Source organism: Rhinoderma darwinii, chromosome 1, assembly GCF_050947455.1.
Source record: "Rhinoderma darwinii isolate aRhiDar2 chromosome 1, aRhiDar2.hap1, whole genome shotgun sequence".
Taxonomy (NCBI): domain Eukaryota; kingdom Metazoa; phylum Chordata; class Amphibia; order Anura; family Rhinodermatidae; genus Rhinoderma; species Rhinoderma darwinii.
Window position 1 is genome coordinate 573,288,917 of NC_134687.1, and position 24,771 is coordinate 573,313,687.

The 24,771-nt window shown below is 41.8% G+C and overlaps 2 protein-coding genes across 3 annotated transcripts in view; one reads left to right on the top strand and one right to left on the bottom strand.

The window, feature by feature from the left end:
* The window catches only part of IPO11 (importin 11), a 511,812-nt gene extending 510,905 nt beyond the window's left edge, over nt 1-907 (bottom strand). Inside the window, exon 1 of one of the 2 annotated variants that reach the window (XM_075839216.1) lies at nt 557-894. The gene's annotated coding sequence lies outside the window, so the exon portion shown is untranslated. Of the gene's footprint in view, nt 1-556 lie in introns of both variants that reach the window. The other variant, XM_075839226.1, reaches the window with a different exon arrangement.
* The window catches only part of DIMT1 (DIM1 rRNA methyltransferase and ribosome maturation factor), a 31,970-nt gene continuing 7,702 nt past the window's right edge, over nt 504-24,771 (top strand). The window contains exons 1-6 of the mRNA XM_075839252.1: nt 504-955; nt 5,588-5,661; nt 5,792-5,878; nt 22,352-22,413; nt 23,791-23,884; nt 24,461-24,510. Coding sequence (XP_075695367.1) covers nt 898-955; nt 5,588-5,661; nt 5,792-5,878; nt 22,352-22,413; nt 23,791-23,884; nt 24,461-24,510 — 425 coding nt within the window. The 5' untranslated portion in view covers nt 504-897. The remainder of the gene's footprint in view (nt 956-5,587; nt 5,662-5,791; nt 5,879-22,351; nt 22,414-23,790; nt 23,885-24,460; nt 24,511-24,771) is intronic.

Consider the following 24,771-nt stretch of genomic DNA (forward strand, 5'->3'; position numbering starts at 1 on the left):
TTTGCCACTGTAGTGTGTAGGACTATCATAGTTCTGTGACGGTTATGGAGGAACTAAGTTAGTCACCATTATGGGGGCACTGTGACCGTCTCTGTTATAGATGTTAGGAGTATGGCACAGTTACGGGACACAAGAATTACCTATTATGATGGTAATGAGGCTGCCACAATTATGGGGTCACTGACTGGCACAGTTATGAAGGTAATGAGCATGACAATTACGGGGTCACTGTGGTTGTTTCTAGTATGGAGGCACTGAGCTGGCCACTGTTATGGAGACACTGTGCCGCCTGAAGAACGCGTTATCGTTATCCCTAAAAGTTTCTAGGCATCAAGTTGTGACTGCAGTGGGCATGAAAGGCACAGTACACCTAGCAAGTTTCAGCAACTACGACGCTCTCCGTGCCGCACTGGTTATACTGGGTCTCCGGGTGGCCACCTCCTCTGGCACACACATGGGCCGCCGGCAGGAGAGATGCCATCTCCGCTGCACCCACAGTCAACTCCCGGGCTGGAGATGATGCCGGGATGAGGACGTGATCATAGGTAACACTCACCTCACTGCTCCCGGCGTGCGCCAGTATAGGCTGAGAGCCCCGCGAGAAGAGCGAGTATCGCGGGAGTGAGGCCGTCCTTGACTGCTGATGGATGGTTTTATGCGATATTAGGCTCTACACCTCCATTATCCAGTGCAGGGCAGTAGAATATAGTGTTATTATTACTGTAGCCTAGTGCGCCATGTTTTACTGCAATAGTTCTCTCATAGAAAAGTCACTTAAGGGGATCAGAACTACACTTCCCAGCATGCGTCTAGCGGAAGTGTCTGGTGACGTCATCTTTCCGCGCCGGTCAGAAGTTTAGCACGTTGTTGCTGTGCAGTCAGGGAAGAGAATTCAAAATGCCGAAAGTGAAGTCTGAGAAGAAGAGTCGGAAGCACCAGGAGATCAGGAGCCAGGGTATGTGCCCACTGCGTCATGTTGTGCTAGTTATTGTAGGCGTGGCTTGTAATGTGCGCAGTCCACGGCTGGTAGCAGCTGCTGCGCTTCTATGTATGGCGCCATATATCTGCGCCATAACTGACTGGTCTGCGGCACATGTTACATAGTGGACGACGTTATGAGAACATTTCCACGGATAGCGTTGTTACGGCAGCACAATCCCAACTTTGGTACTTTGTTGGGGGTATTATGGGCATAAAAAGGCCCAAATGTGTCATAGACTGCGGCATAGTGTGTTTTGAATCGGGTTGTAAAGGAATACGACAGTGGCGTGATGATAATGTGACGCACAAAGTTACTGCAATGTGTCGCAACTGACAACCTTCAGTCACAATGAGGAACGTTTATAAATGTCATTTTAATGACTAGTTCTGCGCCATTTTTTTTTATTACAATCACAGCTGTGGAGTTGGAGTCAATACAAAAATATAAAAATTAACACTGTATTTTTTTTTTATTACTTGAAATTGCATATTAAACAGGAGTAACCAACACAATTGTACAAGTTCTCCTCCTTCAAAATACAATTATTTTATCCCCAACCTAAATCCAACTTTGTTGGAGTGGATGAAAAACAAATAGGGGACAGAAGAGGTAACGGCTATGTTCACACTGAGTATTTTGGGGGAGGAATATCTGCCTCAAAATTCCGTTTGGAAGTTAGAGGCAGATTTTCCTCTCCCTGCACGCCGATTTTCCTCTCCCTGCACGCCGATTTTCGCGGAGTTTTTCGCCCGCGGCCATTGAGCGCCGCGGGCATAAAACACCGTGAAATACGCTTTCTCTGCCTCCCATTGAAGTCAATGGGAGGTCAGAGGCGGCAACGCCCGAAGATAGGGCATGTCGCTTCTTGAAATCAATGGGAGGCGTTTTCGGGCCGTTTTTGACGAGTTTTGTGACGCGGTTTCCGCGTCAAAAAACTCGTCACATTACTCTGTGTGAACATAGCCACTGTGATATCAGCTGTCCGTTGTCTCTTCTCCCTAAAGCTGGCCATACACATTAGATGGATGTCCGCTGATTCCGTCACCACTTTAAGCTTCCGAACTGGAAAGCCCCTTTAACTCCTGTCGTCAGTGCGGGATCAGGAAAATGTCATTCTGTTAATCACACAAGTTTTAAATGGACACGAAGTTGTCAAACAACTTATTCTGATCTAATAGTATACCTGATATAGATCAACTTTTTAATTTACTTACCATTAACCCCTTCCCGCTGCAGCCATTTTCTGGAATTTCAATTTCGTTTTTTTCCTCCCACTTTCCAAAAGCCATAACCTTTTTTTTATTTTTCCATCCAAATTGCTGTATGAGGGTTTTTTTGTGGGACGAGTTGTAGATTTTCAAAAACATTTGTGGGGTGGAATGGGGGAAAAAAATAGCACTTCCATTAATATTTTGGGGAGTTTTGTTTTTACGGCGTTCACCGTGCAGTAGAAACGGCATATTAACTTTCTGGGGGTCAGTACGATCACAGCAATACCAAATTTCTATAGTTTTTTTTTTTTTTTTTTTTATGTTTTACTACAATTACAAGTAAAAAACTGATTGTTAAAAATTTAGTTTTGTCGCCATGTTCTGAGAGCCATAACTTTTTTTATTTTTCCGTCTATTGAGCGACTTGAGGGCTTTTTTGCGGGGCGAGCAGTAGTTTATATTGGTACCATTTTGGGGTACTTAAGACTTTTTGATGACTTTTTATTAAAAAAATTTGTGGGAGCTGAAGTGACCAAAAAACTGTGATTCTGGCATTTTTTATTTTTTACGACGTTCACCGTGCGGACTAAATAAACAATATTGTAATTGTTCAGACTTTTACGAACGCGTCGATACCAGTTATGTTCATTTTTAAAACAATTTTACTTTGTGCTTGAGCGAAAATGGGGAAAGGGTTTATTTTTTTTTTTTTTTTATTTTTTTTTAACTTAGAATTTTTTTTATTTAAAAAAAAAAAACTTGTTTTACTGCTTTTTCCATTTTTTTACTTCTCCCCCTAGGGGACTTGAACCAGCAATCGATGGATCGCTTGCACGATATACTGCACTACTTATGTATTGCCGTATAGGAGTAGAAAAATGGTGGACCCGGGGACCTTCATCGGGCCCCCAGGCTGTCATGCCAACCAACGGAACCCCCTGATCGCATTGCGGGGAGGACGTCGGAACGTTACAGGGGGCCGCCCCCTGTTTCTAGTCATTTAAATGTTGCGGTTGCTATTGACATCTGCATTTAACGGGTTAAACAAGCAGGACCCCGCTCATTACCCTAAAGTGTGGGCTGTAACACACAGCCGACACGCTCGCTCTATGGAGCAGGCTCAGCCTGTGAGCCCGCTCCATACTCTGCACTTTTTTTTTTCCCCCAGTGTGCGTATATATACGGCGGATATCGGGGAGGGGTTAAAATGGAGTCATTTTATTCATGAAAATTCTGTGTGAAGTTACTGCCACTAGGTGTCTCCCTTCTTGTAATCTGCTGTCCAGCACCTGTTGTCAAGCAGTCCCTAGTACAGAGCAGAGGAGACGGACCGCAGTAGGGGGTTGTCTTCCTCCTCCTATAGACTTCTATTGGCAGGTATTGAAGCAGAATGAGAAAAACACAGACATGCTGCTCATAGAAGTCTTTGGATTAGGGGAGGAGCAGGAGGATGGATCAGAGTGAGAAAGACACACAGACGCTGCAGCTACCTGGTAAATGTAATGCCTCACCCCAGAGCTTGATTCTCAGCTACACTGCTCATTACTGCTATATAATCTTCTCAATTCTCCTATCATCTATATATTTCTATAAATTAGGGATGCACGATGCATTGAAACTTCGATACCGTGCACCCTCAAACAGTTCGATACCGTTATTTCATGTATTTCGATACTAAGCTGAATAGTATAGTAATACAGCGGGGGTTGTGGCTGTGGAGTCCTGACAACTGCATGCGGTCAGAATGAGGCGATGCGACCAGCGCTGCACTGAAGACAGAACATGACGTGTGCACTGCAAAAGACCCCCATATTCTGACTTCAGTGCCAGCGAGGCCACGCACTAGTGCAGCGCCACCCGCATCACATCATTCTGCCCGCGTGCGCGCACTTGTTGTCAGGAACGGGGTAATGGCTGTATTACACAGCCGCAGCCCCGCTCTAACAGCAGAGATGAGTGAAACCTCTAATCTCCGCCGCTATTCCTCCTGAATGCTGCGATCAAAGCAGACCACAGCATGAAAGGGGTCAATGGGAAGGGGGGATGCCCTTTGGATTGCGTCACAGGGAATCCCTGTGACGCGATTGAGGGACATACCATATATGGGCAGACCGCCCACGGTCCATTGAAGGACCCAAGGGCTGTCCTACCATATTTCCTGTTGTTAGGACATACCCAACAACTGCCTGTGTACTATCCGTATATAGATATGTGCCAGGACATTGAAGTTTAAAAATAAAAAAGTAAAACCATAAAGTAATGTTAAATAAAAAAAATACACATACACATTTTTTACAATAAACATTAAAAATAAGTCTCAATGCATAAAATATACACTTATTCGGTATTGGCGCGGCCGTAATAACCTGCACAACAAATTTTTTTGCGTCATTTCTGATGTGTACGCTGTAAAAAAAATGAAATAAAAACTGCTTTCTTTCACTTATTAATGTGAGGCACGAGGTGTGAGGAATTTAACCTCCATGTTCCTCACATTAATAGTAATTAACCCCATCATGTACCTTACACATTAGTCCATTATGACTGAGAAACATGATGGAGTTAATTACTATTAATGTGAGGCACATTCAAAATTCATCATCACACCCCGCGCCTCACATCAGAAAATGGAAATTTTTATTTTTTTATTACTGTTGGCAATGTATCGTTTTGGTATCGAAAATCGCAAAACTACACAAAGTATCGGAGTCCAAATTCTGGTATTGTGACAACCCTAATATATATAATAGAGATAGTAGATTTGCCTCTGAGCTTAGTATAGAAGACATGATATCTGTTAGGCTCTGAGGCCACTGAGTATTAGCAGAATACAATGGCCAGAAATAGTGTTGGGCCCCATGCACACGACCGTGCCCGTAATCGTGGCCCACGATTGTGGGCACGGCCGTCCACATTTTCAGGTTGTGCTCCCATAGAAAGTATGGGAGCACGGCCGGTAAAACTTGAAAAAACGGACATGCTTCATAATTCCCGGAACAGTTCTACGGCACGGACACCCATCCGTAGCGATACTGAAAGGTGTCCGTGGTCAATAGAACTGAATGGGTCCGTCAAACTGCGGACCGTGTTTTACGGTCCGCGGTTTTACAGTCGTGTGCATGGGGCCTAATTCCTCACATGTACGCTTTAATGTGCAACTTGAATAGCATATTATACTTGAGGGCAGTGACATAACTGGTAGCATGACATATGGCAGCAGGATTAGTGGCACATAGCAGACATGAACTGCCTGGGGCTGGTATCCGTGTCTGTGTGTAAGAAGACTAATATTGGGATACGTAAAATATAGATGTTTATGACTATATAAGAATTAGGGACAAATTATAATGGAAGCACTAACACTACTTTCTGTATTTTATTTCATGACTTTTAGGGGTTATGTTCAAAACTGGCATTGGCCAGCATATCCTGAAAAACCCCCTCGTCGTGAACAGCATCATTGAGAAGGTTAGTAATATGCCTGCGTTCCGTAAGTTACTTTTGTATTTGTGGATGGTGATATGACGGTGGAATATGTGTGGTACACTAATAGAGATGCTGTATGGACGATGACCATTGTATTTTACTTATATTCCAGGCTGCTATACGACCAACAGATGTTGTGCTGGAGGTTGGTCCTGGCACAGGAAACATGACCGTCAAGTTATTAGAGAAAGCAAAAAGGGTAAGATCTTCATCACAATGGACTCCTGGCTAATACAGCTCATATCCCAGCTCTCATCTTTTTCACAGTCTCTCTTTTTCTGTGTTCTTCCTCCAAATTATGTTTGTTTTACATAAAAAGTTATTAGCATTTTTTCAATTTCCGTGGGAAAGCTGCAAATTGGACAACGGGTCAAACTGAAGATGACCTGTTGTTCTATGGCATGAACTATAAACCACTCAGTGTTTTTATGTAGATTAATTTTATATATACACAGTCGAGTCACATTATTATGACCAGCAGCTAATATCCAGAGTAACCGCCATGTGCAGCATGGACAGCAGTCAGACAGGCTGGGAGTGACAATAAGGTGCTGGTAGGATGTCTCAGGTATATGGGACCATGTTGACTGCAGAGCATCCCACATTTACTGGAGTGTGTGTGGGGGAGGATCCATAGAGCGAACAAGAGGTGGTCCCACAAATGCTCAATTAGGTTAAAGACTGGCGAATTAGGGGGCCAGGGAAGTACCGTGTTTTTTTTGACTATAAGACGCAGTTTTTCTCTTAGAATCTGTGCTGTAATCTTCTGCTGCGTCTTATACCCTGAAGGCAAACCGATGCCAGGAGACTGAGCTCCAAGCTTCAAAGGTCCTTGCAGTGCAGTGTAATGGAAGCTGCATGTCCTGTGCTGTGTGTAAAAGATTTATGCGTTATCCACTCACTGAACAGTCACATCTTACACACAGAGTTCTTTCATCTCACTGCTCAGTGAGCAGATCACACAGACATTAGTACACACAGCTCGGTAAATCTGTGCAGGTCCTGATCTGCAAGGACCTTCTAGCCACGCCCCCTCCTATGTACAGAGCAGCAAGAAGAGCAGATTCAACACTATTAACCCCTGCCACTTCACACCTCTGATGTCTGGTGAGTTCAGGGGAGGGTGAGAGCACTAAAGCTGCAAATATCTTGTATTTCTGTGTCTGACATTGTTATGGGGCACCGTGGTACCCTATTGTCTCAATATTACCCAGGAAATGTACAGTTAAAGGCAAAACCTCTTATGCTACAATTAATGGGTGCGTCTTATGATCCAGTGTATCCTATAGTCCGTAAAATACAGTACTTGGGAGTCTTGGTTGTACTCTTCCAACCACTGTCGGACATTTCTAGCCGTGTGACAAGTCACATTGTATTGCTGGAAGATTCCATCTGCCCCGGGGTAGACTAGCAGCATATATGGGCGAACGCGATCTGCAACGATGGATTCATACCCAAATCGGTTCAGAGTGCCTTCCACATGGATCCCATAGAATCCAATGAAAAAAATCGCCAAAACCATAACGCTGCCGCTACCAGCTTGTGTTCTTCCAGCAATGGTGGCAGGATATTTGTTCTCTGATGTTTCTCGCCTGACAAGCCAATGTCCATCTGTTCGATGAAGCTGAAAACGTGACTCATCGGAGAAGGCAACCCATTGACAATCATTGGTGGTCCAATTCCCATACTGCCGTGCAAATTGAAGCCTTTTTTTCCAATGCGCCTTTAGCAGTGAGCATCCGTGAGGTTCGCAGCCCCATATGCAGTGGGGTTCGCTGAGCTGTTTTAGACACACGTCTGGTAGCTCCCTGGTTGATTCTCATGGTGAGCTGCTCCACTGTAGCGTGTCGTTCGGCCCTCACGCACCTTCGTAACCGTCGTTCACATCAATGGCACGTGGTGCTCCGCAGTTTCCCCGTCTGTTATTCCCAATGGTGCCATTTGTCCACTCACGATACACTTTCACCATACTGCCACCCTTGGCCCGAAAGCCAATAATCATCCCTTTTTGCAACTCTGATCGCCCCTTTTACCCAACGAGTGATATGTGTTCAGACAGCCTATCACACACCTTATATACCCACCAAGCCAGCCCAGGACACATCACTTCCTTCATGGGCTGTCGATGTCGAAAGCAGGAGGGGGGTCATAATAATGTGACTCGACTGTATAAACTGTAAATTGTGTTCAATGGCGACCATACACTCTTAACAAAAGTCAATAAGCCGTTCTGCCTATTCTTACCTGTAAATGCCTGACATGTTCACAATAGGAACAATTTAAAGCGAATGTATAGACTGCACTCATGTCAGATTATGTACACAATTAAACACTTTTTAAAAAAAAATTTTTTTATGTACTTTTACAAATTAACCCCCTAACAACCGGCGTCATTAGGGGTAGTTCTTCTGAAGAGCCGTCTTTTCACGTCGGCACTTCAGAAGAAGTTTTCCAGAATCGGGCCGGGTGCTCCTGGGCTGTTGCGAACAGCCTCTGGCTTCAGCGCATCGATCAGAGACCACTAGCAATGGTCTCCGATTATGTTTATGTTTAACTCCTCTGATGCGACCGCTGCATCTGATTGGTTTTAGAGGGGGGGGCTCCCTCTCTCACCCCACCGGCATCCCGCGATGCAACCGTGGGGTGCGGATTGTTTCTACGGCAGCCTGGGTGCCTAACAAAGGCCCCCAGGTCTGCCTTTAGTGAATGCCTGTTAGGCCATGCAAGAGGCATGACCTAACACATGCTTGTCAGGTTTATACTGACAGACATAATACACTGCAATACAGAAGTATTGCAGTGTATTAGAAGAGCGATCAAAAGATTGCACAGTAAAGTCCCGTAGTGGGACTAAAAAAAAAAGTTTAATAAAGTTTTGTAATAATTAAAAATCCACTTTTTCCCCTTACAAAATACTTTTTATTATGAAAAAAGTGAAACGTTACACATATTTGGTATTGCCCCATCCATAACGAACCCCAACTATAAAACAATTGCATTATTTAACCTGTACGGTGGTCGCTGTAAAATTTTTTTTTTATAAAAAAACAATGCCAGAATTGCTGTTTTCTGTTCATCCTGCCTTCAAAAAAATTTGACAAAAAGTGATGGGGGCGTGGCCGGATGCGGAGGAGAGTGGCGGTGTGAGACGGGAGCTCCAGGACCCATACATCCTAATAGCTCAAATAGCTAAGTTAATGATCGTTGTTACGATCTATCAAGTTGGATCCTCTTCCAGGAACCCTGACTACCCTCCAAGTCATGACTAGAAGCAAAAAAACAAAATCTTCTAGTCTGCTGAAACTGACGACTTTTTTCGCACCTTCTGCCTCCCAAAAAGGTGTCGGAGCATGCCGGCTGTCCGAACTTCGGCGTGCAGCGCAAGAGGTGAGCGCTACGCCTTACACAAAACCTACAAGCCAAATCCCCCATGAGGATTTTACCTAATTACCTAAGCCTCTCCATCTCCAATCTCTCCTACATAAGCTTCTCTTATCTGTTTCTCCTGAGAAACTATCGTTTCCATTACAATCCCTGCCTAGCAGCAGCACCACATAGACTTTCTTCTGCTGAAATTAGACTTATGTCTCTCCATAAAGATATTCTCTGCAATTTCCTCTCTGCGGGCAGACATTAATTCCATAGGTGACCGCGCTGCACACATAGGAGAAATCAAAGAATTTGTAGGTGCTCATAATTACCTGGTAGATCCTCACAATGACATGGAGGATGACATCTCTAATATTAAACAGAAACTGGCAGATCTGGAGGATCGCTCCAGACGAAATAACATCCGCTTTCGTCGTTTTCCTGAAACGATTGCAGACTCGCAATTATCAGACTTACGGATCTGTTCGTAGCTCTACTTCCTGATGCTTCTGGAAGGGATCTCCGGATTGAGAGTCCACAGAATTCCCAAGTCTAAATCTATTCCAGCGAGTGCACCCAGAGATGTTTTGGCGCTTCTTCATTTCTACCATCTCAAAGAATCGGTGATGAAGGCAGCTATGCCTAAGAAAGATCTCCCTGAACGTTTCAGCCAAATAGCGTTGTTTTCTCACCAGCTACACTCTCAAGGCGCAGAGAATTTCTTACCTACACCAAGATTCTGAGAGAAGACAACATATCATACAAATGGGGATACCCCATAAAGCTGATTCTTTCCAGGAATGGGTTTACGCATGTTATCTCTAACGCTAAACGGCCATACTTCTCACCCAACAGATGACACTTGATCCACCGGTCTTCAAACACTCCGTTCAGATGTGGGATCATTCCTGATTTTCGACAGTTTTTTTTTCTCCTTTTGTTTGGTCTACTATGTGCACGATTCGATGCCCGCTGTTAGTGAAGTTGCTCTTCTTTTTTTTTTTTTTTTTTTTTTCTTTTTTGTATGGGTTCTAGGTAGAACCGATTTTTTTTCTTTTCTCTCCTTAGTTCGATGAGCCACTTTCCTCAACATGGTGCTTGAATGTGGTTCATATAGACCCTGGACTGTTACAGAATGTAATTTTCACTTTACTTACCTCGCGTATAGTTTTGTTATGATGTTTGCTCTACTGTGCGATTTGATGGGCCTATCCTATTGTCTTATCGTGGATACTCTCACGTGATGCAAATGATGCGATCTTTATTGGCAGCTTACCTCTTTATTACTTACAATGGTTTTCAAAATTACCTCTTTAAACGTAAAGGGGTTAAATAGCCCTTTTAAACGCTCCCTTTGGAAAGAAGCAAATTCACAAAAATGTGATGTTTTATGTGCCCAAGAGACGCATTTAAATGAAGGTGGTGCTAGTAGGGTTCACCACCTTAACTTTCCAAATGTATTTTTTGCACACACCGTTAACAAAAGAAAAGCGTTTTGAAAACACTGTTGCTTTTAATCTAATAGAATCTATTGCAGATCCCGTTGGTAGATCTCTCATTATAGGGTGTTCTATCAATAGTGTCCTTTTATACATTGGTATCCTTATACGAATCCTAATACCTACCAAACGAAGTTTATAAAGGACACTATTGAACTGGCAATCAGAAAGAAAAAAATCATAGTGCCTGATCCTGTATTAGACCAAAGATTTCCCAAAGATCCAGGTATCCAGGGTATTCTTTTTAAAGACAACTTGTATGATCGCTGGAGGATCCTTCATGCTAATCAAAGGGATTATTCTTCTTACTCTAACCCTCACAAGCTTTATTCCCGTATAGACCTGTGTCTTACAGATAAATGGTTACTTCAAAAAAATCTTCATTTAAGAATCGATCTACTTCCTGGTCTGATCACGCGCCTATATCATCTCTATCTCTGAAGAGTTTAATACCCCTCCATCTTCCCCTTGGAGACTAAACAATTCTCTTTAAAGGAACAGTGTCACCAAAAAATTTTTTTTAATATGTTAGTGCTTTATTAAAAACGTTTGGATTAATTTGTGTGTTTGTGTGTTGTTTTTATTTTTACACTTTTTCTTCCCTATGGGGGCTGCCATTTTTTTTTCCATTTCTGTATGTGTCGATTAACGACACATACAGACATGGAATACGGCAGCTCCAGTCCCATAGGGACTGCGAACGGGGCCCGTTCCATCCACTATCATGTAAGCCGCTGTGTGGGAACGGCGCATGCGCCGCTCCCACACAGTTCAATTTGAAATGCGCGCCGTCCGGCGCCATTTTCCTGTGGACCGGAAGTCGCGGCCGGACAGTAAGATTACTACTTCCGGTCGCGGCTTCCGGACTTGTGCACATGGAGCAGCGGCAGCAGACGGAGCGGATGGACCGGAGGGAGCCGCGGCGGCAGGAGCAGGTAAGTTATTTCTATGTATGTTCGTGTTTGTGTGTGTTTACTACTGTATGTTAACCTACTATACTGTGTGTTAGCTCAAAAAATGGCGACACACCGTGTAGGAGGTTAGACCGTTCAAACCCCTCGTTTCTCCCGGCACTAGCCAGGATAAAGGAGGGGGGGATTCTGAGAGCTCACTAGAGCGAGGGATTTTTACCCAATTTTGCAGCATAAAGCAATGTGGTTGCTTTACCACATGCAATGCTGCAATTTTGGGAATGGCTCCATCTAGTGACCAGTGCTGGGAAATATTATAAATTGAATCCAATTTATAATATTTCCTGACTCGTGAAAAAAAAATAAAAAATTAGAACAATGTTTAATCACCTATACACTAATTGTTTAACTAAAAAAAAACAAACATGTTTTGCTAGCAACACATTCCCTTTAACCCCTTAACGACCAAGGACGAAAATGAACGTCATGGTCGGCTGCTAGTTCCCGCACCATGACGTTCATTTTCGTCCGCATTTCAAACTGTCACTCTGTGTAAACAGAGTGACAGACCCGCGCTGACAGTTGTCCCCGACAGCTGAGACATCAGTCTTACCGGACAGCGGACCATCGCCGCTGATTTCGGCAGTTAACCCCTTAAGTGCGGCGACGGATTGCCGTCGCCGCATTTAAGTGGTTTGAAGCACATCGGCAGCCCCCACGAAGTGATCGTGGGGGCTACCGATGCTTGTCACGGCAATCGGAGGTCAGATAATGACCTCCGGGTTGCCATGTACGGAATCCTCGGAGGAACAGCCTCCGGCCGTTCCTCCTCTGCTTCCTGTCAGTGTGACAGTCACGTCACAATGACAGAGTACATTACACTACGTGTGTAGTGTAATGTACTCTAGCAGCGATCAAAGCTGCAAGTCTAAGTGTCCCCTAGTGGGACAAGTTAAAAAGGTAAAAAAAAGTAATAAAAATGTTTTCAAAAAAGTGTAAAAATAAAAGTTATAAGTGATATAAACACTAAATGCTTTTTTTCCTATAATAAGACTTTTATTATAGAAAAAAAATGAACACGTTAAAAAAGTACACATATCTGGTATCACCGCGTTCGTAACGAACCCAACTATAAAACTGTAATGTTATTTTTCCCGCACGATGAACACCCCAAAAAAAATCAATAAAAAACTACGACAGAATCGCAATTTTTTTGGTCACCACCGCTCCCTAAATAAAGAATAAAAAGTGATCAAAAAGTCGCATGTACCCGAAAATAATACCAATAAAAACTTCTATCCGTCCCGCAAAAAACAAGCCCTTACACAGCTTTTTTGACTAAAAAATTAAAAAATGATGGCTCTCAGAATATGGCGACACAGAAATTTTTTTTTTATAAATAAGTCATTTTATTGTGCAAACACTAAAAAAAAGGACCAAACCTATATACATATGGTGTCGCCGTAATCGTACCAACCCGCAGAATAAAGTAAAAATGTAATTTATAGCGTACGGTGAGCGCCGCAAAAAGAAAACCTAAAAAAACGGTGTCAGAATTCCTGTTTTTTACTCAGGATTGCAAAAAAATTGAATAAAAAGTGATCAAAAAAAATCGCATGTACCCCAAAATGATACCAATGAAAACGACAGATTGTCCCGCAACAAATAAGCCCTCACGCAGCTCTATTGATGGAAAAATAAAGAAGTTATGGCTCTTGGAAAGCGGGGAGTGAAAATCTAAAATAAGAAGGCAAAAAATGGATCAGTCCTGAAAGGGTTAATTCATTTCTAATGAAAAAACGTATGACCACATGTGGGGTATTTCCGTACCCGGGAGAAATTGCTTTATAAAAAATGTTTGTTTTTTTCCTCCTTTATCCCTTGTGAAAATGAGAAAATGCAACATTTTAGTGGAAAAAAATGTTGATATTAATTTTCGCGCCCTAATTCCAATAAACTCTGCAAAAGACCCGTGGGGTGTAAATGCTCACTATACCCCTAGAAAAATTCCTTGAAGGTTTTTCCAAAATGGGGTCACTTTTGGTGGGTTTCCACTGTTTTGGTCCCTCCAGTGCATTGCAAATGCGACATGGCACCGAAAACCATTCCAGCAAAATCATAAATCCAAATGGCGCTCCTTCCCTTCTGAGCCCTGCTGTGGGTCCAAACAGCAGTTTATTACCACATATGGGGTATTGTCGTAATCGGGAGACATTGCTTTACAAATATTGGGGTGCATTTTCTTCGTTATTCCTTGCAAATAATAAAAATTTCTATGTTTCAGAAAAAAAGTACATTTTAATTTTTACAGACTAATTCCAATATATTTAGCGAAAAACCTGTGTGGTCAAAATGCTAGCTATTCCCCTAGATAAATACCTTAAGGGGTCTAGTTTTCTAAATGGGGTCGTTGATGGGGAGTTTCTATCATTCTGGCAGCTCAAAGCCTCTCCAAATGTACAGTGGGGCCTAAAATATTTTCAAGCAAAATATGAGTCCTGAAAGCCTCCGGGTGTTCCCCTCCTTTTGGGTCCTGCCGTGTGTCCAGGCAGCGCATTAGGGCCACAATGTTGGTATTTTTGAAAACAGGAGAAACGGGGTGATAGATTTTGGGGTGTGTTTCTTCATTCTCATGGTCGCTTTACAAAGAAATTGGTCTTCAAACTGATACTTTTATGAAAAAAAGTGAAATTTTTTTTTTTTCACCTGCTATGTATTAAATTTAGCAAAAAACTGTGGGGTCAAAATACTTACTATACCCCTAGGTAAATACCTTAAGGGGTCTAGTTTTCTAAATGGGGTCATTTGTGGGGGTTTCCATCACTGAGACCTATGAGCCTCTGAAAACCTGGCTTGGTGCAGGAAAACAAAATGTACTTCAAAATTTATAAAATTATTATTCAATTTGTAAGTCTTCTAAATTGCTGAAAATTTATTTTATTTTTTCAAAAGTGCTGCCAAAATAGAGTAAAGAGATAGAAATATATATTTAATTAAAAAAATTGTGCAGTATGTGTGTACATGTGACATATTGCAGTTAAAAGTAGGGAAAAATGGTAATTTTTACAAAATTTCTTCCATTTTTCTATTTTTTAATTAATTTCCGCAAATCGTATCAGTCTACTTTTACCACTAAAATAAAGTACAACATGTGACGAAAAAACATTGTCAGAATTACTTGGATATTCAAAACTTTCACAGAGTTATTCTCTGATAAAGTCAGACATACCAGATTTGACAAATCTGGCTTGGTCATTAAGGTACAAACATGCCCGGTCATTAAGGGGTTAAGTTAACCAAATCTGATCTATCTTCTCAAGTTTTTTGTTTTTTTCCTTTAGAGGAATACTTTGATTCCAATGATAATGGGGAAACCTCAGATTCTAATGTGTGGTGTGCACATAAAGGAATAATCTGAGGTATGCTTCTCAAAATGGCAGCTATTCAAAAGTCAGAAAACATAAAAAAGTAAAACCTGAGAACACCATTTAATAAAATGTTTGAAAATATTACATTAAAAGCAATATTATAAAAAATTCATGACACCTTCCCTTTAAAGCAGTAGCACAAGTGTGGAGAGCATCAGCTGTTAATGCTAAATTGTCCCATTCTCATTTGTATAGTTCATTTATCGATTATCCTCGAGACAATTGAGGACCTTTTTGATTTTTATCTTGGAAAGCTAAAGGCCTCCTAACCATTGACTAATTTTGGCAAGATGCTTCCTTTGTCTGTTTTTAGGAACTTGGTATCCAAATATGGGATTTCAGTCCAAGAATTTTTTTACATATTAGACCTCTTCTGGCATCTTTTTTTCCACCCTCCAAAAAAGCCATATCCCTCTATACTAGACAGCTGCTTATTATCTTCTCAAAATAACAGAAGAGGTATATTGAAATATTCTCTATTGCTCAATAACCCAATTGCAGACCCACTTGAATCCGCTAGATCTAAATGGGAGAATATTTTACACAAACCTATTTCTGTCGAGTTATGGCGTGAAGCACATTCTAATATCTCTAAGATATCGAAATGTATTAGTCACCTGGAAAATGCACGTAAGATTATTTTCTTTTTGGTACCTTACTCCCGTGAAACTGAACCAAATCTATCCTAGGTTTCCAAATCACTGCTGGAAATGTAAAGCGAATGTAGGAACTTTTGTACACCTCTGGTGGGACTGTCCCCTCATCTCTATAGTCTGGTCACGAGCATTTCAGATTCTATCAAAAAATGTAAAACCCCAAATTATTCCTGACCCAACTATGGCTTTACTAGGCCTAAACTTGGCTAATTTTTCAAAAGAGCTGAGAAACCTAATGATACACACCTTTTATTGCAACTAGAGTAAACCTTGCCCGATTCTGGAAGGAGGACAAAGTCCCATCTTTACAAATGATTATCCCAGGTGTAAATGATAATTGTTGGTTCGATATTACGTACGCAAGAGCCCAGAATAAAAAGCACGCATTCTATTCGTAGTGGAGTCCTTGCTTTGATAGCGCATAGAACAATATTCCAAAAGATATGTACCAAGTATAATTTTAACGTTTGGTCACTAAAATACTGTATTCATGTATACAAAATTTTATTTTCCATCTTGTTTCGTGCATTTATGGTTACTGTGTTTTGATTTAGTATTTGATTCTCTTTTGTATTGCATTGTCTCTATATACATTTGTATAAAAGTCAATGTTAAAAAAAAAAAAAAAAGTGATGGTCGCATGTACTCCGAAATGGTACCAATAAAAAAAAGCCCTCCTACAGCTACATCGGTGAAAAAATAAAGTTATGGCTCTTAAAATATGGCGACACAAAAACAAATAATTTAGAAAAAAAAAAAGTGTTTTTACTGTGTAAAAGTAGTAAAACATATAAAAAAAACTATCATTTTGGCATCGCCGCAATCGTATCGACCCGCTGAATGTTATGTTATTTATACCACACGGTAAACTGCGTTCATTTAAGATCCACAAAGTGGCGAAATTTCAGGTTTTTTTTTTCCTATTACCACACCAAAAAAGTTAATAAAGGTTAACCCCTTCCCGCTCCTTGACGTACTATTACGTCATGGCAGCTGTATCGTTCGCGCTCCATGCCGTAATAGTACGTCTCGGGAGTAACGGCCGTTTCGGCCGTCCTCCCGACACATACAGGAGCTGTGACGCTGCTGTCTTGTTCAGCAGCTGTCACAGCTCCTACAGCGGGGACCGATCGCTGTGTCCCCGCTGATTAACCCCTTAAAAGCCGCGTTCTATAGAGATCGCGGCTTTTTAGGGGTTAAGCTGCCATCGCCGGCCTGCTACGCGATAGCGGCCGGCGATGGTGACTATGGCAACCGGACACCAAACAATGGCGTCCGGCTATGCCATAGACGGAAGCCTAGTGGGTCCTGACAACGTCAGGACCCACTATGCTTGCTGTCAGTGAGTAGCTGACAGTTCTAATACACTGCACTACGCATGTAGTGCAGTGTATTAGAATAGCGATCAGAGCCTCCTGCCCTCATGTCCCCTAGTGGGACAAAGTAATAAAGTGAAAAAAAAGTTAAAAAAAGATGTGTAAAAATAAGAAAATAAAAGATTTAAAAGTAATAAAAGTAAAAATCCCCCCTTTTCCCTTATCAGTCCTTTATTATTAATAAAAATATATAAACAAACAAATAAACTATACATAATTGGTATCGCCGCGTCCGTAACGGCCTGAACTACAAAATTATTTCATTATTTATCCCGCACGGTGAATGCCGTAAAATAATAATAAACCGAACCACAATCACAATTCTTTGGTCACTTCACCTCCCAAAAAATGGAATAAAAAGAGATCAAAAAGTCGCATGTACCTAAAAATGGTGCTGATCGAAACTACAGTTCGTTACGCAAAAAATAAGTCCTCGCACGGCTTTATTGATTGAAAAATAAAAACGTTCTGGCTCTTAGAATAAGGTAACACCAAAAGTGAATGATTGTTTACAAAACTTATTTTATTGTGCAAACGCCATAAGACATAAAAAAAACTATAAACATCTGGTATCGCCGTAATCGTATCGCCCCGCAGAATAAAGTGAATATGTCATTTATAGCGCACGGTGAACGCTGTAAAAAAAAACGAAAAAAAAAACAATAGTAGAATTGCTGTTTTTTAATCACCACGCCACCTAAAAATAGAATAAAAACTGATCAAAAAGCCGCATGCACCCCAAGAAAACTACAATGGATTCCTCAAGGGGTCTAGTTTCCAAATTGGGGTCACTTTTGGGGGGTTCCCAATGTTTTGGCACCACAAGACCTCTTCAAACCGGACATGGTGCCTAATAAAAAAGAGGCCTCAAAATACACTAGGTGCTCCTTTGCTTCGGAGGCCGGTGCTTCAGTCCATTACCGCACTAGGGCCACATGTGGGATATTTCTCTAAACTACAGAATCTGGGCAATACGTATTAAGTTGCGTTTCTCTGATAAATCCTTTTGTGTTATAAAAAAAATGGTATAAAGAGGATTTTCTGACAAAAAAAAAATGTAAATTTCACCTCTACTTTGCTCTAAATTTCTGTGAAACACCTAAAGAGTTCATAAACTTTCTACATGCTGTTGTGAATACTTTGAGGGGTCTAGTTTCTAAAATGGGGTATTTGATAGGGGTTTCTAATATATGGGCCCCTCAAAGCAACTTCAGAACTGAACTGGAACCTAAAAAAATAAATAAATGAGGCAATACTTCGCTTCTTACATTATACTGATAATCAGCCGTGCCCACCCCGAGATGACCCCAGTTTTGACCGTTTGTATAAATGGAGACCCCTATTAGACCGTTCCAGTGCCCGGTTTTCCCAAGCATTCACCCCCGAGAAGTGTATTTCTATTGATGAGTCCCTGGTACATTTTAAAGGGAGGGTTCAATTCCGCGAGTACCTGCCGGGTAAGAGGGAAAGGTATGGCGTGAAGATGTATAAGCTGTGAGAGTGCATCAGGGTATACCTACAGGTTTAGGATATATGAAGGAAAGGCCACCCCCAAACCAGACTGCATCCTGGACTACAATAGGTACATGGGAGGGATGGACTTGTAAGATCAAGCCCTGAAGCCCTACAGCGCCATGCGGTGTGGTATAAGAAGCTGGCCGGGAACATCATATAGATGGCTTTGTACAATGCGTACGTGCTACGTCGATGTGCAGGCCAGACGGGAACTTTCCTGGAATTTCAAGAGGTGATTATCAAGAACCTAATCTTTAGGGACCAAGAAGGGGGGGCACCCAGTACTTCTGGAAGCGAGCCCACACGCATCGTACCAGGGCAACACTTTCCAGGGGAAGTTCCCCAAACTGGCAAGAAGGGAAAAAGTCAAAAGAGGTGCAAAGTCTGCTATAAGAGGGCGATAAGGGAGGACACAATATATCAATGTGACACGTGTCCCGAATAACCAGAGCTCTGTATGAAAGTGTTTTAAAATTTATCATACATCCCTTGGTTTATAATTTACCCCAATTTTACTTACCCTGATGCCCCCCGCACAGCTTATCCCCCCTCGTCTTTCCCCTCTGGGCCCTGCTGTGTGTCCAGGCAGCTGATAACAGCCACATGTAGGGTATTGCCATACCCGGGAGAACCCACATTACAGTTTATGGGGTGTAGGTCTCCGGTCAAAATGGTCACTACACCTCTAGATGAATGCCTTAAGGGTGTAGTTTTTAAAACGGGGTCACTTCTTGCGGGTTTCAACTGTACTGGTACCTCAGGGGCTTCTGCATACATGACTTCGCACTAGAAAATCCCGAGTAGGCCAAATGGTGGTCCTTTCCTTCTGAGCCCTCCCATGGGCCCAAACGGCAGTTTATCACAACAAATGGGGTATTGCGGCACTCAGAACAAATTGCGCAACAGAGTGGGGTATTTTGTTTCTTGTGAAAATAAGAAATTTTCAGCCAAAACTACATATTATTTGTCAAAAATAATTTTGTTTTCATTCCCAGCCCAATTCAAATAAGTTCTGTGAAGAAACTATGGGGTCTAAATGGTCACATTACCCATAAATGAATTCCTTGAGGGGTGTAGTTTCCAAAATGGGGTCACTTCTGGTGGGTTTCCATTGCTTTGATACCTCTGGGGCTCTGCAAATGCGACATGGCACCCGAAAACCAATCCAGCAAAATCTGTACTCCAAAGAACACACAGCGCTCCTTCCCTTCTGAGGCCTCCCATGGGCCCAAACGGCAGTTTATCACCACAAATGGGGTACTGCCACACTAAGGACAAATTGGGCAACAAAATGGGGTATTTTGTTCCCTGTGAAAATAAGAAATTTTGATCACAAATGACATTTTATTGGAAAAAATTACATTTTTTTCATTTCAGAGCCCAATTCAAATACGTGCTGTGAAAAAAATGTGCGGTCAAAATGGTAACAACAACCCTAAATGAATTCCTTGAGGGGTGTAGTTTACAAAATGGGGTCACTATTGGGGGATTCCTACTGTTTTGACACCTCAACACCTCTCCAAACCTGGCATGCTGCCTAAAATATATTCTAATAAAAAAGAGGACTCAAAATGCACTAGGTGCTTCTTTGCTTCTAGGGCTTGTGTTTTATTCCACGAGCGCAGTAGGGCCACATGTGGGACATTTCTAAAAACTGCAGAATCTGGACAATACATATTTAGTAGTGTTTCTCTGGTAAAACCTTCTGTGTTACACAAAAAAAATTTAATAAAATTGAAATTCAGCAAGAAAAATGAAATTTGCAAATTTCACCTCCACTTTGCTTTAATTCCTGTGAAATGCCTGAAGGGTTAAAAAACGTTCTAACTGCTGTTTTGAAGACTTTGAGGGGTCTAGTTTTTAAAATGGGGTGTTTTATCAGGGTTTCTAATACATAGGCCCCACAAAGCCACTTCAGAACTCAAGAGGTACCTTAAAAAAAAGGCTTTTGAAATTTTCTTAAAAATATGAGAAATTGCTGTTTATGTTCTAAGCCTTGTAACGTCCAAGAAAAATAAAAGAATGTTCAAAAAACGATGCCAATCTAAAGTAGACATATGGGAAATGTGAACTAGTAACTATTTTGGGTGGTATAACCGTCTGTTTTACAAGCAGATGCATTTAAATTCTGAAAAATGCAATTTTTTCAAAATTTTCTCTAAATTTTGCAATTTTTCACCAATAAACACTGAATATATCGACCAAATTTTACCACGAACATGAAGCCCAATGTGTCACGAGAAAACAATCTCAGAATCGCTTGGGTAGGTTTAAGCATTCCGACGTTATTACCACATAAAGTGAAATATGTCAGATTTGAAAAATGGGCTCTGAGCCTTAAGGCCAAAACTAGGCTGCGTCCTTAAGGGGTTAATCAATAGATTGTAAGTACCCCAAAATGGTGCTATTAAAAAATACAACTTGTCCCGCAAAAAACAAGTCCTTGTACAGCTATGTCGACGGAAAAATAAAAAAGGTATAGCTCTTTAAATGCGACGATTTAAAAACGTAAAAAATTGCTTGGTCATTAAGGTCAAAAATACCTTCGGTATTAAGGGGTTAAAACAGAGTTGCAATTGTTTTTTTTTTCTTAAAATGTTTGGCTTTCATGTAAGGCTGGGTTCACACGACCTATTTTCAGACGTAAACGAGGCGTATTATGCCTCGTTTTACGTCTGAAAATAGGGCTACAATACGTCGGCAAACATCTGCCCATTCATTTGAATGGGTTTGCCGACGTACTGTGGAGACAACCTGTAATTTACGCGTCGTCGTTTGACAGCTGTCAAACGACGACGCGTAAATGGACTGCCTCGGCAAAGAAGTGCAGGGCACTTCTTTGCCATGTAATTTGAGCTGTTCTTCATTGAACTCAATGAAGCACAGCTCATGATTTACGAGCGTCTCAGACGGCTCGCAAAATGCGAGGAGGAGCATTTACGTGTGAAACGAGGCAGCTGTTAACAGTCTGTCTTTTCACACGTAACTGCCTCTCATCGTGTGAACATACCCTAACACAATTTACGATGTCGTTCTGTTCTCATTCAGGCCCCTCCTTTTTGTTTTTTGTTTTGTTTTTTCAGAATGCTAATCGAACCTCAAATCTTCTAAAATAAACTCAAATCTATCATTTTAAGTTTAGATTAGAATTCTGGAAAGGAGAGCGTGGCTGCAGACCACCGATCTGGCAGAATGATTACGGCACGCCATCGTGCAGCTTGCATTGCATATTACACGCAAGATGCAGTAGCCAAACGGGGGAAACCTTTTAATACAACAGATTTTCAATTGTTTTCTATGTGTACAAGTACATGCAGAATAAAACTGTTTAAATGGGCCATAGCTTTTAATGCTAAGCCAAAACATTGCACATCCAGCAAAAAAATCCCACACACATGAAGATGTGAGCGCTATCTATGGTTAAAAACAAACTGCTGTGCGCCTCCGTATGAAATGGGAAGCGCAGAGATGTACAGTAGAGGACTCCTGCGTCCCTATGAAAGCCCTGTGCAAAACGGAGGCAAAAATCTCTACCAAAAACACAATACAACTATAAGGGTGCAGTCACGTGGTGTACTGGCTTTGTATTTCCGCAGCATATGCTGCGGGAAGCTTTACAATGTATGCCTATGAGAAAAATATTCTACAATGTAAGAACTAAAGAAAACTGTCTGAGTTGCGGAATATTTTTCCCATAGGCATGAATTGCCTTGTATTTCCGCAGCGTAAAAATCCGCTGAGGCAAACTACTAATACGCCAAATGTGAGTGCACCCTAACCGCTGAAGTGCACAGGATGCTGGGAGCACATGACCGTGCGCACCCACTTACAGTTAATTCGGAACAATTCCTGTCGGTGGCACTAACCGAGAGCCTTTAATATAACATTTAATATTCCAATATCTTTTCTTTCCTTCAGGTTGTTGCTTATGAACTTGATACGCGACTTGTTGCCGAGCTTCAGAAGAGAGTCCAGGGCACGTAAGTACACACCTCAACTCATACCCAGCTTACGCGGTTTCATTCTCCACTCGGGGGTCCTCGGCTGCTGGACCCTCGCCAATGTGACTTCTCTAGTTGATGTCATTATTCTGAAAACCCTTTTGCAATTTGCTTGAATTTTCTTTAACCGCTTGTTGCCTTTGTACTAGGCCTTACAAAAGCAGGTACAGCCGCAGGTTCTGTGCCATGGTCACCGCTATTTTAGCTTGCGATCTTGTTGCAAGTCGCATGCAGTTTAGGCTTTGTGATATCCAAAAGACACCCACAAAAATAAATATTGCCGACATGTCGCAAATGGAAGTCTATGCTGGAAAAGTTACATGCGATGTGTGATCTGTGACCAAAAATCCAGCAGATGGGAGAGTTTTTTACAGTTGCATTAAACCAGAATGTGTCGAAACGTGACCAAATTTATAAAGACTACTTGGCAGCCATTCAAATAACTGGACATACATGTAAGGCTCTGTTCACATCTGCGTTGGGGTCCCTGAACAGACACAAACTGACACAGACGGAAACCAGAGGTTCCGTTTCCATCACCATTGATTTAAGTGGTAAAGGATCCGGTGCCCGTGGCTTCCGTTTGACTCTGTTGTGCACCAGACCCGTCGTTTTCGCGGAAGCAATAGCGTAGTCGACTAGATTGAACGCACAAAATAGTTAATTAGAACACACAAAACAAGTTAAATACAAAATACTGTTGCAACCTAAGAAAATAGTTTTTACAGTGTGTGTGTGTAATATATATATATGTATGTATAAGAAATTTATTTAGAAATGTTAATGGTTTATGGGAAACCTTCTGACAGATCACATATTACTCTAAGAAAATAAAATATTTTATCAGCTTTAGATAATCCAGAACTGTGTAAAGAGTTTTCAGTTCTACGTATAGCCACTAGATGGTGCACTCTGCACGTCAATGCTTGAATTCTGGATGACTATTGTAATGGAAACACAGAGCCTGCTTTGGATTGGAGGGTGCCCTGTGCAGAACCTTCTCATGATGCCCCCCTTATGGTGTATCAAAGCTTGCCCAAACAATACAATCCTACAGTTTAGAAATAACGTTGCCGTAAAGTGTCCATATATCGCTGCCGGACTGTCGCCTAAATAAAGCCCACTTGCCAAATGAATAAACTAGGGAATAAAGCTGCATCATCTCCTTAATCCCTTCCATAGGTACGGGCACCAAGTGTGAGTTTGTGGATGCAGCTTTAGGTGTTAAGGTCCTTAGGGGCAGTAGTGCCCACTTTAGTATTGGCAGGAGATGTGCCCAGTTCGCGCACACCCAAGTTTGACCCTGGTTACAGCAGAAAACTGAAGTCGTTTATAGTCCATTTTCTTTTTTTACAGACCTATGGCAAGTAAACTTCAAGTCTTGGTCGGTGATGTGTTAAAGACTGAGCTTCCGTTTTTTGACCTATGTGTGGCCAATTTACCTTACCAGGTACTGTAACTGCCCCCCCCCCATACACATATAGAATATTGTTTCCCTTAAAGGGGAACGTGTTTTCAATTTTGATGACCATAAACTGCTATAACTATTATTTAGGGGATAAAGAGACATTTCTGAACATGTCAATGTATAGCAGCAGTAAGAAAGCATATTTGCGCCGTATGCAAATTACTCTCAAGTGTCTGTTGCGCGTTTAAGTGGGCAAGGGACCTGCAAACTCTGTCGCAACCCGTGCCACCTAGGCTTGATTGACCTCTCGTTGCAGAAAACAATGGATCACACAGGAGGTGTTCGATCTCCATCAAGCCTAGATGGGAGGGGTTACGACCAAGTTCACAGGACACTTGCCTGCTGAAGAAACGCCCAGCAGACACTATGATAGTAATTTGCATACGGCGCAGGAGATTTTAACACTTCTTTCTCTACGGTATGCTTTATTGCTGCTGCTATACAATGATATGTGTCTCTAGCCACTATATACCCTATTAAGGTTCATCAAAACTCATGACCGGTTCCCTTTAAGTTTTCACCATCTTCTGTATAAATGTGTTCCTTTTTCTTCCATAGATCTCCTCACCCTTTGTTTTCAAACTGCTTCTTCACAGACCATTCTTCAGGTGAGTTCCCTAGTTATATTATGATCAGTATTACTGGACCTCAGAATGTTTTGGGGTCAGACAGGACAATGTACAGCCTCCAGTCAGTGAACAGTTGCGCAGTTTGTTGTGTGGGCCTCTAATGTTAAGGGGACTATGAATGAAGCCGTAAATGTTAACTCATCCATGTTCATACATCTGGATATACTACATACAACAAGGGGGTTATCTCATGAAGACCACTCCAGTCTATATGACCTAGTATGACCCATGGACATCATA